At 24.1% G+C, this 19032-nt stretch overlaps 1 protein-coding gene across 1 annotated transcript in view; it reads right to left on the bottom strand.

Moving 5' to 3' along the window:
- Positions 1-641: 641 nt before the first annotated feature.
- The window catches only part of LOC113556271 (alpha-tocopherol transfer protein-like), a 30754-nt gene continuing 12363 nt past the window's right edge, over positions 642-19032 (bottom strand). The window contains exons 2-7 of the mRNA XM_026961121.2: positions 9922-10022; positions 9314-9467; positions 8230-8423; positions 5907-6017; positions 779-929; positions 642-709 (exon numbers count right to left, since the gene is read on the bottom strand). Of these exons, the coding sequence (XP_026816922.1) occupies positions 675-709; positions 779-929; positions 5907-6017; positions 8230-8423; positions 9314-9467; positions 9922-10022 (746 nt within the window). The 3' untranslated portion in view covers positions 642-674. The remainder of the gene's footprint in view (positions 710-778; positions 930-5906; positions 6018-8229; positions 8424-9313; positions 9468-9921; positions 10023-19032) is intronic.

Here is a 19032-nt window from a genome sequence, read left to right on the forward strand (position 1 = left end):
ACATATTTTGTTCAGTTCAAACAATCTTAGCAACTATATTATAATACGTAATAATTATTGCACTTTAAATTGTGTACCAAATATTCTTCGAGGAGAATAACCACGAACTTATTTATATAACAGACAAATATATATAAATATAAATATTTTTTTTTTCTCAGACATACATAAACACTTACAAATAATTGTAAATGAATTAAACCAAAAATTGTATTATTATAAAAGTTAAGTCGCGATAATTACCTTAAATAAATATATTTAAAAACGAAACATAACTCATAAGAGAAAAACATTTAGGGTATAATTATTTCATTGTAATGCAATTTAATTTCAAAATTGATATTCTTACACATCATTGCAGTATGATTAAATGCTATTATGTGTAATCAGATTATAAATATTTCACACAGCCGAAACAAATAATCATCAATCAAATAATAATTTGATGTATAATTCAATAATTTGTGTTGAAAGTTATTATAGTATAATAAATACATCAATTCACTCGTAATATTAGGTATTAAAAAAAAAAAAATACATTTAAATTTTTTTTGTATTTGGTCAATAATCCAATAAAAAATAATTAAAATCTACATTTATATTAAATAACAAAAAAAAAAAAAAAAACAAGAGTCTAGTCTATAACATATGAGTTGCATAACATATTGTGGATATTATTTCTTCTTTCTGTATCCAAATTCATTTGTCACTAAAATAGATAAAAAGGACCACTTAAGTTGTTAGGATGAAAAAATGTATTATTTTTATTACGTCATACCTTTATAGTTGTCTTCGTAATAACACAGTAAATTCCATAAATCTATGCCTTGGTCGGTTTCTATGTCCATGAGACCACCGTATTTTGTGGGTAAGCATTTGGCATCCAGATGTGCTAATAATGATGTGTGATCATAACCATGCAAAAGCATCTGAAACAATTTTTATAATGATCATGAAATACAATTTCTTGAAATTTGCATTTAAAACAATGATTTAAAAAAACCAGTTGGCACGTTTGTCACGGGACATGTAGACGTTTTGGAAATTGTGAACAATAAAGGCTTATTCATTTTTTCAGTATAAAATTATTATTTTAAGACTCTGATATATCTTTTATCCATTATCCTGTAAATTGAATCGAATAATGAATACGTAATAATATTGTTGAAATTATAAAATGTTGGGTGGATAGCCGACCGTATGTAAGAGTAAGCCGCGATATATAGCTTTACAATTTCCGGATGACTTTGCAACTCTTATAGTAGGTATATTAATTATAGTGGTTTATGTAAGAAAAAATTGAAAAAATAATTATTTTGCGTTATATTCAATCAAAGTGTATATAACCATAATAACAGTACTTATACATAATATACTATTAGATATTATTTTTATTTTATAAATTGTTTCATTTTTTTTCAGGTCAAATCGACGACGTCGTGGGAACCACTTGCGTATTACTTCCACGAAAAGTGTTTCATTTATTGAAATTAAATATTATTCTGTTTAATGAAATGTTTTTTATTTTTTTCTAATTTATCTGCTTTGCTACCTTTTAATATCATTGAACACAGTGTCCAGACAATGTAAACTTTAATAAATCTGAAATCAGACATTGTTCACGATGCCGAATTGTCAACTTTACTCATAACATATATACGTATTTAATTTAATAATATAATGTATACGATACCGTCAATTGCTTAAATATCTAAACAAAGTAAGTACCTACAATAAGTAAACAGATAAGGTAAATATTATTATGTTGTAAATACGATACTAAATAAGAGACATTCTCGCATTTAGTTTAATAATTTTTTTTTTTTTTTTTATCAAATTTTAGATAACTGAAGAGAAAATTAATATGGTACACTCTGAATATCAATTAAACTTAAAAAAAAATTAATAATAATAAAGTTAAAATACGTAAATTAGTTACACAAAAACGTTTTCAGTATATTTAGAATAAATCCATATAAAAATGCAGGTTTATCAAAGAAAAAGTCTACTTAATGATATTATGCTAATTTTAATTAAACCTCGTTAATCGGTTCTGTATTTCTAGTGCAATCGACGGACTGCTTTTATTATTTATCGTACAAGATCAACGAAGTGCAAAATTTTACATTCCTGTATAAGTATATAAATATTAAAATATTAGTTAATAAATATATTTATCGTTTTGGTTTAAATTTATTATTGATTAAACAATTACTTTGCATAGATTCATAATTTTTATGGACATATTTATTTTTTTTTCATCAAATATTTACAATAGAATAAATTTTAATAGTAACAATAAAGAGAAACATACAACAGTAATTATATTGCTTGTAATTATTTAAAATTAAATAATAATGGTTAATACATTTCGGTCTCTTATAAACTGGTTTGTATATTTCAATTCAAAAAGGTGTAATTTTCAATTAATTAATCCAAAGATGTTTTACGTGAAATAGAGATTACGAATAAAAATAAAAGGGGAAATAAATTATAATTATGCGGTTATACAATTGGTAGGTGTAAATTATTGCGAATTTAATCTCGATTTTATTTTTTTTTTTTTAATTTCACTCATAACAAATTTAATTCAATTTTTAAGTTTTTTATAAAGCGAAAAATGTTTTATCAGAATTTACAGAACATTTTAAATATATGTAAATCGCTCAAAAAAAGGTGAAAATATTATTTTAATTATTATAATTATTATTTTTTTAATTTTGACCTCTTCGAAATATTAATTAGATACACTTTACTACCAGTAAATATATTGAAGTTAAAAATGAAAGCATTTTTTCTTCTATAAAATGTGTACGACAAATACAAAAATAAATATATAAATGTTCTGTATTGTATTTAAAATAAATCAAACCTATTAAAGTTAATAATATTATACAATTTCATACAAAAATGAAATAAGAAAAATAACATGTAAGTATATGTGTTGCATAAAATATACCTGTATGTGTAAAAAATATAGACAGAATACAATGAATATAATATTTTTTCGAAGTCTTTTATTTGTTTATTCTATAGAAATATTACACAATTAAACTTGACTTTTGTGTTGATATATTGTACTCAAAATACATACAGATATATAGTAAATACTTATTATATACATGCAAATACTGTATTAAGCTGGCAACTATAATGAAGGAAACTGAAACTCCATTAGGTATTTTATAACAACACAAGGAGGCTCCTGGTACCTCACTAGTACTTAAATACTATTTAAAAAAAAAAACATGTATCGTTTGTTATTTAATTAACATGTGTAATACTTATTAACCTTTAAAATGCTCATAATATATTTGGCAAATAATATATCCGAGTATTAGTGGTTTATCAATATTGTCAAAACTAGAGTATTTAATTATATATTTTGCGCATTTTTTGTCTGATTTTTTTTTTATTTTGCATTAACGACTATTTACTCGCTAATTGAAACGGTCCTTTCTAAAATACTGTAACGAACAACTTCTTTGTATAATATGATATTACCGAGCTATTTTACACAACACTTAAAAAATGTGTATGTACTCAGATGAAGACAAAGCTAGTATTTTTGTTATCACTATATTGATATTTTTTACTACGCAACACCATTCTTATTTTGGATAACAAGTGACTAAATTAAACTCAATTTTATACCTATTAGAATTTCCTATTAAATATTAATTTTCTACCCCCACAAAAAAAAGTTCTTCCTAGCTGAACTTCAATGTATAATATCTAAATTCCAATTAAAAAAGTTTCTGGAATACACTCAATAATTGCGAAAATTCTCCACTAACTCACAAAAGCAAATAAATTATATTTTCAAATACACGTTAATTATAATCCAATAGATTCACTGCTTAGGTTATGAACCTCTTTTGTCTTCATACCTATCCGATCAACTCGCTCTACACATTAGTTTTATTTGTAAATTGCTGACGGTTAAGCTATAACACATAGTAATTATTATGCTTGCACTGCTCCTCCGCATTTTTATTAATATTTTAGCGTATTTGAAAAATATTAAAAGCAGTTGGATGTAAAACTAAATTAAATCAAATCCGTACAATACATACATTATTCACTATTCGTCAGACAAAAAAAAAAAAAAAACACTTCTGGTTCTTAATAAACTAAACTTATCGACTATGCAATGTATCTGGTATTTATGAACGACTATAGATCAACTGTTTGTTCTATTTTAAACTTTTTTCGTTTCAACGATCGTTTCCGTCTCTTCCACTGCATATTCCAGTCACTCATTATACCACTTAAACTACTATAATCTAAAAACTTTTTTGCGATCTAATTTTGAGATCTGAAAATATGCAGGTTCGATATTATTCAACGTTTTCAATCCAAAACCGTTTGATCTATAACTAAATAGTCTTTGCATGTATCAAATAAATACATAGATAATGGTTTTATTATTTCTACAATCCAAATCACATAAATCCTCTATTTAAAGATCTTGTGTCTAAAAATGTGCTATATAATCCTAAAAAACGCATCCTCCAACGAGATCGTCTCCACGACGTTTTAAATTTTTAAATTAGCTCATTTAAATTTACCTATCGTTAAAAGTATACCTAATTTAATTTTAATTGAAATATTGTAATGTGTAACAAACTGTGTAATGCGATGTTATAGCGTAATGGTAGCTGTTTAGTGAATTCTTGCACCAACAAATAAATAATCATATTTATTTATGGGAATTATAGTATTTATTTGTAATAAAAACATTACACATGAATTTTCCACGTATTATTGGTTTATTTTGAACACAGTATCGTTTTATATTGTTTTTTTGTGTTATACTTATTAGAAGAAAATGCTGCAAAAAATTGCTGTTTATTTTGAACAATAAATAATTATATAAATATAGAGATTTTTAATGAAAAAGGACAAGCCGGAAATTAATTGAAGCACCGAAAAATATCTACTTTATTCTAATAAATTAATCGATTACTTTTATTTGACTACGAATTAAAGTAAAATAAAACAGAAACACACTAAAATATCATAATATTTTATATTTATTCATTATTCTGTGAAATTAATGTATACATAGATGTATTATTTATATATGTAAATATTATTTAAAAAATATATTATTATACTTTTATAGTTCATAACACTATTTATGATTCCAAAACAAAAAAATCGAAAAAATATTGTTGATCATCTATTGTAATGCTATATTTCATTATAGTTGTGACTTAAAATGTGTTATTGATGTATTAATTAAATATTATTATTATTTTGATATATTTTTTTAAGTGCTTTATAAATATTGCATTTAAAATACATAAATCTACATGTTTCTGCATACATTTATTAACTATTAATAACCGTTTTTGTATAACAATATATGTACCCACTGTTTAATTTTATATTTAATAACTGGAAAAAAATGTTAATAGAAAACTACATTTAGACATATGAACCCAGCGTTTTTAATGCATTTCGAGTACATCTTCATTAAAGTCGAGTTTAACAAAGAAAACAACTGGTACTCATCATCATTATTATTCATTAGTTAGTAATCCGATTATTTTGTTTATGTTATACGAGTTTAGTTAAAATTAATAAATTTAACTCGTTATATTATTATACTAGAAATCATTACAATTAAGTACATATTATACGCACGTCCTTTATAGCTAATACATAGAATTAAAACCATGTCGAAATGTGGGATATGTCAGATTTTTTTATACAAGTATAATTTTTGTTTATACATATAATTTATTGTTTACATATTATTTACTAAAATAATACGTATTTTTGTTCATTAAATGAACAAATATTAATATATACCAAAATATTTATACTTTGCAATAATTTGGATAAGTTATATACATTTTCTTTTTGCCAACAAATGATTCAAAATTGTTTGTACATACTCGATTTCTCAATTTCTCTTGCATAAATGGTTTGAATATAGCAAACACCATGTTGAATATATACGGTTGATTTACGATGTGCACTTCTTTAAGTCTTGCTGGCATTGAATACTGAAACACAATATTTTAGTAAATTATATATTATTATATTAAGTGAAAATCAACATTATTTAAACAACTTATATGAGTTAGTTCTTAATTAATAATTATTATTACATGATATTACTTATAATATTAATGCGATTTCCGTTAACTTTGTTAGGACCTGTGTATTGAGTATTGTAAGGAAAAAAATTTACAAAACGTTTATTATAACATATTATTATTATTCGTATGTATATTATAAAATATAAATAATGTATCAATTAAACACATTTTAGTTCATTTGTAATTTTAAGTAATTTTAATAATTTATATTTTACTTTCAAATTAGTTATTATTTTTTTACTGTATAAGGACTTAATTAAAAATTTTAAATTTTTTTATTATTCGAACCCAATTTGTTAGTATTATGAGGAATAAAAATCGTTTTAAAAATTGTTAAACAAAAATTATTGGTATTGGCTTTTATATTTCACCTTAGTAAAAGTCAATAATTGAATGATAAAAATATTGGATACAAACAACCAATTGCATTATATTTATTTTGTACTTTTCTTAGTATTTAAAAAAATAAATATTTAACAATTTAGTTCAGATTAGTTTTTAAATTATTTTTTTTTTTCACTAAACTGTATATCTACAGTACTGAAGAAACCTTTGTAGCTTATAAACACACGTACAATATATATAATGTTTTAACTTATAATATAAAATCCATGTTATATATAATGTATTAAAAATGTATAATATTACTACAAAATAATTTTTCTAAATAGTTTGGGGTATACTCGTAATTATTAATAAATTTGCAGAATATATTTTAAACTATATTGGTAGGTAAATTGAAATCATAGTTTTATATGATTTATAATAATGTTTATTATTATCATTAATTTTTTTGTACTGCCTTTGAATGCATTTTATTTAGGTTTTTATCGTAATTACAAATATTAAAGTATACTGCCATTTTTTTTAAAACTTTAATCGATAAATTATATATTATGTTATCACGAACAACAATATTCTAGAATAAAATGTTATTACTTAAATATTATAATCTCGATTAGGATTTTCGTTAATAATATAATACAATGTATCATTATGATAGGATAATCATTTTCTCATTTTATTATTATTAAATATAAGCCCTATAATTATAATTCACAGTAATTGTACTGATAAACATGTGTTATTTTTATATTTAGCTTTTGCATAATTAACAATATATTATATTATACGGATTATATCCTTCAGCATGAATAAATAATGTTATGGTGGTGAGAAAATTTGCCCGAGTTTTTTTCGTTCATTGCTTTGCATAATGAAATGGGACCATTAGATTTTATAGTCTTATTAGATTACATTACGAAATAAAAGAACTAAAACAATTTATACAGTTTTATTTTTAATTGCTTCGTTATTTTACCCAAAAAGAATCAGAAGATTTTATGCTTATGGTTATGATTGGTAAGTATAAATGTACCGTGTTTGAAATTTGACATGGTTCTACTAATATTATTATTTTTTATCACTACATTGTATTATTTTTTATGTACAAGCAGCTTAAATCTTGCAAACATTTTAATTTAGCGAGTTTTGTGGTATTTAATTAATGGAATTCTTCAATATTACTAACACAGTTTACATAGGTATTTACCACTTATAGTATTATATACTTATAAATTTAAGTTATAATGAGTAGAGTAGTGTAGTGGTTAATAAAGTGTTCGAAACTTTATCCCAACAAGTTTCCCAGAAAAGTGGACAAAAAAATAAAACAATTGACACGCCACGGAGACATATGAGTTTTTGATTATTATTATATATTATAAAAAAATGACAAACACCAATTTGTTTACAACATTGCAGTTAGTTATATGTTAATCATCCGTACAATTATTAATATAATATTTAAATATAAAGGTAATTTTATATAAAAATGTATAATAATTCTTAAATAATATTTAATTTTAAACTGAATGTGTTTATTTTTTATACATTTAAGTAAATTTAAGTTATGAGAAACGAGAAATGTATGGGTTTCAACCAAAATAATTTCAGTACCAAAAGTAACATTTTGTAAATAATTATGATTAACGGATTATTTATTATAAAACGGATCAAATTATATTATAATTAATTTGTAACGTACTAACGTTTAATAACAATCACGGGCATTCAGTTGTGCAATGAGATGGGAATTAAACTATATAGTCCTTACTTGTATCCAGTCCAAAACCAGTTTAGCGAAGTTTGGTGTGAATTGCCACACATGATTAACAGTTAGACCAGCAAAGTCTACCAACAGCACAGTGCCTGACACTTGAGTTCTAGGCTCGAGAATGGCCGCTTCGATCACCAGCTCAACGCCGCGAAAGATCTCTGTCAGTGAGCAATTTTTAATTTTCCATCTCTCTATAGAAATATAAAAAAATAATCCAAAATCAATTCATTTCAGATAAAAAATTCGTATTAGATTGAGTTACATAACATATCACGGGAAACAAATAGAATAAGTAAGATACCTACTTAGTTAATTTAAATGCATTCACTGCTGTCGGAAAAAATAAAATAAAATTTTAGCAACACTAATCTACATACTACATGCTTTTTTTAAACTATATTTTCTATATGGATTCCTTACATAAATTAATATCATAATTTGTTATATCAACACAATTTTGACAAAGAAACAAATAAATAAAGCTAATTTACTACACAAGATTTATGAATATTTAATGACAAAACAGCGTGTAATATTACGTACATTATTATATATCTATTATTATTTATATTTAAATAATAAACGAATATAATTTCTACTTAAGTGTAATAATTGATTTAATAATTTACTATTGTGTTAAAAGTTATCAAAATTAATTTTGTTACATTTAATTTATTATTGCTTACAGATACATTTAATAAATTAATTTTAAACTCCAAAATTGTATTATAATTATTTATTAAATTAAAAATGTGAATACAGCTTATCCGTAAAATAAAATTGGCGTGAGTAACTGGACAATTACAGACTAGTTCAGAGACTGAAACCGCAATTAGACATGCATTTATTGTTTTTAATTTTTGATTTAAAATACTGAAATATCGAACACAGTGAACTATCTAGTCTGAGTCACGGTCTTTAGGGACACATGACTCTGTCACTTCAGCATACATATTTATTTGCATTTATACGTTTTAATTTATGTGCCGTTGATCATTGGTGAATAATTGTATTTCCCAGTAAGGTTCAAAATATATTTCTAAAACAAATATAATAAAATAATTAGAAATAATAGACGTACGTCCACATTCTGTGATTAATATTCGTCTTCCATGTTGATCACGTGATGGTAAGACTGTAAGAATATTTTGCTCAAAGACGTTTTTTTCTAAGCTCGGTATCAGGTCATTGCAATATTTTGGGTTTTTCTGTCGTAATTTGTACAAAAATTTCACCTATAAAATAAATTGGGATTTTAGTTTAATTAAAATCACAAATTTATAAATAAAATAATAAATCTCACTATATAAAGTGATTTTAACAATGATGTACAATAAATAAACATTATTACCAGTTAAAACTGATACCTAGTGTATAAACATAAAATTAAATAAATTGTACAATAATATTATGTTGAATGTCCTTCAAATTAAACTATATAAAATGGTGTATTCATCGTTGTTTTACATGATTCCAAGAAAAACTCTTTTAATTAATTTTTAAAATCATGCCATGTTATTTTAAAAAAGTACTTAATAAAACTCGTTGAAGGAAACACAATTTAATATATTCAAACAGGAAAATCCAATCCATTAGTTAATTATGTTTGGTCCTGTATATACTATTATAATGCATAATAATATTTTTGTATACAATGTCGGTAGGTACACGCAAATTAAATATACTAACTCTTTTGAATGCACTCTCTGGGTAGAATTTGCAAACTCTCAAGAAAGCCAACAAATACAGTTCTGTAGATTCGTCAGTGGGAAGGTAAAGTTTTTTCTCTTCTGAAACACAAAAACAGAAAAAAAAATTACAAAAAATATAATACCTAAGATTAGAAACGCGTAAAAAATGTCTAAACTAAAACTTTTTATGGGTTTTAAGATAAGTGTTAAGACTTTGAACGTTTAAGGCTCAGATAAATGTGTAACATCATCGTGACATCATATTCTATAGCGCGCGATTTCGTTAATAACTGCAATAACTGTTAAGTGAATTATATAATATTGTGGCCATGTAAAGCAGTCCAGACACCATCGATAATATTATATTATATAATTATATACTCATAGAAATGTCTATATATTTTATTACGACCTATGCAATACGCACGGCACGAACATTTTCCATGCGATCGTAACACAATTTATTTGTTTATATTCGTAATTCATTGTATTTATTTACTCATTCATTGTATTGTAACAAATCAGCACTCAGTGCTTGTGTGTAACACTCCTCTATTCATAACTGGGGAAAAAAATAAAGCTTAAAAGTTACAATACACACACGTATAGCGGTGTTTTCCCGTATTTTATGTGAGCATTTTTATGAAGAGAGCACATTATACGACCAAAAGAATTGTAAAATATATTGTTGTTAAAAATATACGTGACCTATAGTAGTGTATTGTATTCAATTGTGAATTTAATTTATTTTTAATAATAATAATTTAATACGTATAATACGTTGATACACATTTTTTAAAAATAGTTAAGAAATACAATTTTAGATGTTTCAGACAAAAAAATCATTTTATATGAGCATAATAACCATAAAAATAGTAGTAGGAAAATGTTTACTTAAAAATATTTATGTGCGTAGGTTAGTACATATAGGTATGTACATTTACTAAAAATGGACGAGAAAAATGTAATTTAAAATTAAATAAATACTTTAGAAAATTAATAATAGGAGTATATACTATAAACTATCAAATATTTAAAAATATATTTTAGTTGGTCGCTTTACGAACGTAACGCAATTAAAAAAAAAGTTATTTGTTTCATTGTTTAAAACGTTTATGTGCTAATATTTTTTTGTTTCAAAATTATTAAAAAGTACGCCAATTAATAAGCGCTAGTATATTTTATTTAGTGAAACATTACGAATCATAATGACCTAAATTACAAGTTTTTGATTAAATTTGTTTCGATAGTGTTTTCCTGTGTCGAATCATTAAGACATTAAAATTACAGATAATTATCATAAATAAATGAACAATAATGATCAAATAATTTTACAAATTATAATGTACATTTTTTGAACAATTTTTTTTTTTTTGTAGAACAAAAATCATTTCTATTGATTTTTATCACTTTTTAATTGAAAACTGATAGCTTTAAGTTTCATCCCAAACCGTATTAATATATAAAATAACATAAAAAAAAAATATGATATAAAATATTTATTCGTTTGAAACACATTTTGTGTAGACATTTACTAACAACTAGTAATATTATTTGGTGAATATATTATTGATCTCAGTTATTGCAATACAATATTTATTTACTATAAGTATATTTGTTACATGCAACATTTTAAAATCTCAATGTATTTTTTAGCAAGAATGTTATACACACCACACACTCTTTGAATCGTTAATGAATGTTTATTTTACTGCAGTGTAATAAATATCGATAAAATAATATCAACCGTAAATCTTGGAAATCACAGGAAACGTATTAATTCTAACGCAAATCTGCAGAAATAATCGATCATGTAAAATAAAATGCACAGAAATATCTAATAAATATCAAATATTGATTCAATAAATACGCCAACCAAAGATAGGAAATAATTCTTCACGTTATCCGAAAACTGAATTTGTTACTACGAATGTCAGTATTTTATTTTATTTTTATTTTTAATAATATCATTCCCATTCCATTGTGACGACGATAGATTTTCCATTTTATAAACATCTAAAATATAGACTTGCGCGTTCTTTAAAATAACCTCCTCGAAGTCGTTTAATAGGCTATAAAGGAAATACATATTTGAGATGTATGGCGTACCGAACTGGTAATAAAATCAGCAGTGCAATTTTAATGCAACATTATGCCAGAACTCACGAATGTTCATTAAATGTTAACGACATGTTGTTAAACGGCCGAACCATCAAAAAATAGTTTTGGCACCATTGAAAACTATTTCATGGAATATGTACGTGTGAAAATCCGATGATAAATTCAATTTACGAGTTAATAATGAGTATATCAGTGTCTCGAGAGAAGATACTTTTGAAACATACTCGCCTTAATGTGCGCAGAAAAAGAGATATATTTTGTACGATATAAAATTTAACATTTCCTAAGTATGCAACTTATGCACAGTGTTGCATGTTTATTATATTATGGCACTTGTATGTAACATGTATAAAAATATTAACATAAATAAATACATATTTTATTGATTAGTAAATTGTAATATATTATGTCCTATAAAATAAAATGAATAAAAATAACCACTTAAATACAGTAGAAATGATTACAACAATAATGTAGTCTCAAAGAGTATAAACATATAGTAAACACACTAATTGCGAAAATGAATTAAAATTAAAATAAAACCATTTTATTATTTAAAAAACATTTTTCTTTTTTAATAATAATTAATGTTGAACATAATAATGTGTAATAGTTTCACTTTTCTACTACAGTTAAAGTTTTTAATTTTAAAGAGAAATTTTTGAAAACCAATTTCAGTGAAGTTGGCTACTGATTAAACATAATGTGTCATTTAAAAATGTAAATTACATTCTCAAAATAATTAGAGTATTTTAAGCACTTCCTGAATGTATAAAAAAACATTATTGTATAAAGCTAATACCCTTCAGTATACAACTAATATTTAAAATCTCAAATGAAACAGCTGATGTTTTGTTTCTTATACGAGTAGGTATAAATGTTATTGGTTGAAATTAATTTAGTAAGACTATGTTGTTGTTATTCAAACAACAAGTATCTTAATTTACGAGTATACTGGCAGCGTTCATAATTTTTGATTTTATCACTCTTAAATAAGTAAAAATTATAATTTGTAAGCCGTGAATCATATTCCTGGAATTAAACTTTAGGCGTTTTACTTCCGAGACAGATTCTTCCGCAGCGCTTCCGTTCGCGTGCATGATGTGTTGTGTAATATTTTTCTTCTATAGTTTCGGTCGGAATAAAGGTGTGTAGCGTGTAGAGACCAATACACTCGTTGTCAAACACACGCGGTAACAATAATTACTATCCGAGTAGAATTTTAATATTTAGTATTACATTTTTTACGGGGTGACAAGGGATTAAAGACATTTGACATATTTGACGGCATTCAACGCCAGGCCACGACCGGGTGTTCTATAAACCGTAAAGTACCTCTACGCGTACTTTTATACATTTTATACATGCATGCAATGTATATTATTATTATTATGTTTACATACACATAGTTTAATAGACTCTATAGTAACTATAGAGGATAATAAAATTAAAACGTTTAGAAAAAAAATAATAATAATAATAATAATAAATAAATAAAACTACTTCTTCCAATATACTGCAACTACTGTTAGATTATGTTTTGTAACTGAGGCACAAGTGGGTCGACCGATAACCTGCAGATTGCTTCGGTAACGACACCGTAACCTAATTAGCGTTTGCTAGAGAGGAAAATACTTTTGTTGATATAATACGTACATTATCAGTAAACCGGTCAATAAACTCCATAGTCGTCATTATATTATATTTGTTTGATCTTCGAATTTGGATTGATTGGCAAACTTGTTTCTCTTATTTTATTTTATTGTAATTGGCAGTAATTTAATTGAAAAATAGATATCATTAGCGTTGTATACGTCGTTTGACTTTTACAAATTGTAAATCTCAGCCTCTGTACTGAGAGATTTAAGTATAGGGCTTCAATTGGTTAAAAGCAAGCAACCAAACCGATTCCAAAATAAATTTACTAACGTTTAATTTTATATTGTTTATTCCTAATACGACTACATTTTTGAATGCTACTCTTTCATAACAGTTATGTTCAGTCCGCGGTGAAATTCATAAATGTGGTCCGTAATAGATTCCAAATTAAAATAGATTTATAATGTACAATATATATATATATATATATATATATATATATATATATTTATTAAATTAAAATTTAATTGTATTTACAAACGGAGGTGATTTATCATTCAACCGATTTAGGTTTGAATTTTTGCGGGCCTTAAAATTGACTGAGGATTGACTGAATAATTAGTTAACTATTATTAGGTTTTTGTGTTTTATCAGGAAAAATATAATACTGATCATACCGTATGTTTGTATGGTTTCATAAATAATTATAAATCTACGAAAATAGCATTTGCAATTTGTAGACAACTTTATTTTTCATTTTTGTATGTCTTTTTGTAATAGTAGATCGTACGAAGATATAGTATTGCTTATGTGACACGTCAATCAACAAAAGTTGGGCACCAGTGAATCACTGTGATCTTAACTTAAATCGAAATATACGAATTTGAAAAGACTGCTTAAATATAATATATTTGAATACAGTGTCTTATGGTTTAACGATAAAAATAATAAATAAAATGAAAAAAAATTTTAGTTAGAAAGCAATTTGGAACTTATATGAGTATAGAAGTAAACGATTTTTTTTTTGGTAATGTAAATAATAAATATGAAATACTTACTTAACATTAAAAAAAATCTAACTCTATACAGTTTTATATAAAAATAACATTGGCGTAATTATATAGGGGAGACACTTAGTCTCTTAAGAAACTTTTCAAACCTTTCAAAAAAAAAAAAAAAAATGAACTAAATAACGTAATTATACAAGTTATATAAATTCTAAAACACTTGCCACAGTTTAACCTTCCCGTAAAAGGTTTTTGACTTATTTAATGTTACTTGATTTAATAGAACTTGAAGGGCGTATCTTTTCGTGTCATACTTCTTCTAAAACAATTACTGAACCTTAAATACTCATTATGTTTTATATCAAATTTTACACCAGAAAATAACATTATGCAACTATGAAATGTTAAATATATTAATATTATATTAAATACGAGAGAACGATGAAATCACGTATAATTTATTGATTAATATAATAATTTACTTAAAATATTGTGACAAAAACATTTTTACTCAACGTTATAAGTAGATATTGATTTGATGAAGGATTTGCTGCAATTATTAAAGTTACTAAAATATTAAATTTGATCACTTTAAGTTCTACAGCTTATGACATTATTCCGCTGTGCTTTTTAGTAAATTATAATTTTAAATGTTTGTATGGGATATGTATGCGTACGAATCGGTAAACGCAATCAGTGTTAGATAGGTGCATTAATTAAAAATCACCTATACAATATGGGATATCGTTTTATAATAATTATTATAATTATTGTAATATTGCATTTACCATCAATACACATATATATATATATATTTACACGTATAAATATACTTTATCAATCATTATAAATACTAATTAATATTGTTCTGTTTCTGTAAACGAGTATCATTTTATTTTAATAATACAGATGATCATGTGTTGACGGTGATATTAGTGTAATTTATACTTTAGACATAATAAATAGAGTACGCAATATAGTCGTGGTATTATGAATATTATAATTAGAAATAGAAGACAAATTTTCGATAATGCGCTTAATGTAAGCGAAAATAAGCATTTACGATCAAAGGTGACAATTTATACGGAAAATATTTAATTATACCAAGTCTGATCAAAATTTTCAAATGACTATAGTGACATAGGTATTGAATTAATTAAGTGTTAGGTGATATTTTGAGGTACAAACAATATTCATTAAAATAAATAAGAATGTAATACATTTAACGATATATTTTATTATATTTCGCACGTTTTGTTATAAATAAAATAAAAGAACGATATATTAAGACAGTAAAATGAGTGCGATATATTCTGGTAAATATTCAAAATGCCATATTGTTTACGAGTGAGGGATCAATGTACCAAAGTTTAATTTAAAGTTTCAAAGCTAATTACATCCACGTAGAACATTCCACTGAATTTGACTAAAGATTTAATATTAAATAACTTTCTTTTGACGTGATTGGTATTAATTTTGCAATGTGTGTAGTGGATAGTATAATAATGTTGTATTAAAATCTGAATAATACAATCATTTGTTTGTTGTTAATATTTTTTTAATACACGTAATGTGCACACAATTAAATACATTTTTTTTATTATAAAAATAAATTATTAACTAAATAGTAGGATAAATCGTACAACACTATTTTTTATTTATGACCATTAGCCGTCACAAATATTATTTTGAATATCTAATATATAGCGCTGCACATTAACTTCATAGATATGGCTGTATATTAGGGTATCACCTGTTGTCTTATAATTGATTCTATTTATTAGTTTATAATTTTGAATATTTCCAATTGCATAAAAATAAACTCGGAAAATAAATTCTGCTGATAAACTTTTAAACTATACTTTATAGACTGGCTTTACGAAATATATTTGGCAATAATCCATATTATTCTATTCTCTGTAAAAAAAAAAAAAAAAAATAGTATTTATATCTATATAAATTATTTTTATTGAAATTATAACCGTAATAAACTTTATGTCAAAATATTTTTAAAAAAAATAGTCGGTGTAAATACTTTATATACACACTTTCTAAACTTTTAATAGTAGTTAATTTAGTTACTCGTATAATCCAGCTTTATATTTAATTGAAGACATCAATTAGTTCAAAGTAAACTTATTTTAGTGCTTAAATAAATTATAAATTTACAATTATACCACATTTTCCGAGAAATCAATATAAAATATATCAATAACACAACTTTTATTTTTAAGAAAAATTTTAAAACTAACCATTTCATATTATAATAATATTTATTGTGTAATATATTAATTTAAAAATGTAAAAATGTTTTTTTTTTTTTTTTAAAAATTCAATATTTACACATATCAACTCAGCTGGTATACGCAAAAATAGTAATTAAAAATTTCAATTAATATTGTAAACAATTTTAAATATAAGTACCTATAATATACAATTATGATTTAATAACCATTTTTTTTTAAATATAGTTAAATTTTTAACGCTGTATTCATAATTATTAATTATCATGGCTCAATAATACAAACATGTTTGATTATAGGTATTTCGAATTATGAAGGATAGATTATTTGAATCTTGAATAGTTACTTGGTATTGACCTTAACCTTAAATCATTCTCGTAAACGTATTTTAGAAACCATAATTTCTGTAAATCCTGGTTCAATCTGACATTGCACATAGCATTGAACTTTTTACCACGACTCTACAGATTCTTTGCCAAAAATTACAATAGAAGTATCTGATTTATTGACTGTTTTCTCTTTATGGATTTTCGTAAGGTAAATTTTAACCAATTTTTAAAAACTATAGTTCATCGCTAAGTTTAAGAAAAACTGTTCAACGAGTGTATAAAACGTTCGGAGTTTAAAAAATATAAAAAAATTGTACGGTTTACATTAAATTATACTATCGTGATCATTCAGAATTAGTGGTATTATAGTACATAAATAAAACTTACATAACTCCGTGAAGTTTTTGCATTGCACATTCAGTTTGTATGACAAATAAGCACAAATCGTGTATTATGTATGTATTAATGTTGTAATTAGACTAATGTACGCGGAAACTGAGTAGTTGTCAAATAAAATTGTAATGTAGTTTCAATAAAATATAGATAGACATAATCTAGTTATAAAAACTTTAAAAAGTATGCGAATTCACTATAATCTATAGGTTATTTTTATTTATTTGATTCCTAATCTTTAACACCTCATAAAATTAATTAGTAATATGTTTAACTTTAAATTAAATTTTGAGAATTAAATTTTTATAGATATTTGGGTGAGACAATTTTTATAACTCTGATCATAAGAAATTTAATCAAAATATTAATATAAATCATTAAACAATGTAAATTTTTAAATAGTTATAAATTTGTAATACGTATGAGAAGGGTGCAAAATACTTTTAACTGGCTTAGAGAAAAACGCTTTCATTCGTTTAGAAGATAAAAATACTGAAATTAGTTTTAATATAAACGATGGAATACATAGAAACTAATAACATATATACCTTTTACAAATAATTCTTAATATTTATAAAAAAGCTTGAAAATACATCCCTATTTTTCATTGTCAAGTTCTAAGGAGATTCGAGTTTTATTTTAATGTAACCATGTAGGAACTAAGTTTAATTTTTTAATTTCGCAACATAAATACATTATAATAAATATTTTATCCAAAATCATCATTCAGATACAAATTCAACACAATGATGTATGAATTATGTGAATTGTGTATTATATTTAATCACTAAATATTCGCATACTCGATATTATATGTATTACATTTAGTAAGATTATTGATGGATTAAAATTATATTCATTACTCACTGGACAATATATACATAAAACTATCCATTAAAATAATATATGTTTATTTTATTACAAATATACTATATTGGTGGTAGTATAAAGCTTATCCTTTTCGGCTTTCTAATGATTTAAGTTTAAAAAAGATTTTTGTTGAAGGTACATGGTAAATATCTACAACATGTAAATGTATTAAAATAGATGTACCAACTTATCGCTTTTCTATAAAATATTGTTTTAAAATTATACAGTATCTGTTATCAAATTAATCATTATGTATAACAATGTTTATGACATGTTAAATTATTATTATGTATGTGGATAGTCTACCTGTGTGTGTATTATGAACTTTGCTTAAATACATTTTATTTTAATCAAGAAATATTTGCTTAATTAATAAAACATGATTTACCTACCTATATATAGTGCAGATATAATATTATAAATTATTGTAATCTATTTTTTTTTTTCATCAAGTCGACATAATCATTACTCATATTATATTATAATAAGCGTGTGCTGTAAATGTTTACAATATAATAATATACTACATAATTTTTATTACGGGCAA

This window comes from Rhopalosiphum maidis, chromosome 3, assembly GCF_003676215.2.
Source record: "Rhopalosiphum maidis isolate BTI-1 chromosome 3, ASM367621v3, whole genome shotgun sequence".
Taxonomy (NCBI): Eukaryota; Metazoa; Arthropoda; class Insecta; order Hemiptera; family Aphididae; genus Rhopalosiphum; species Rhopalosiphum maidis.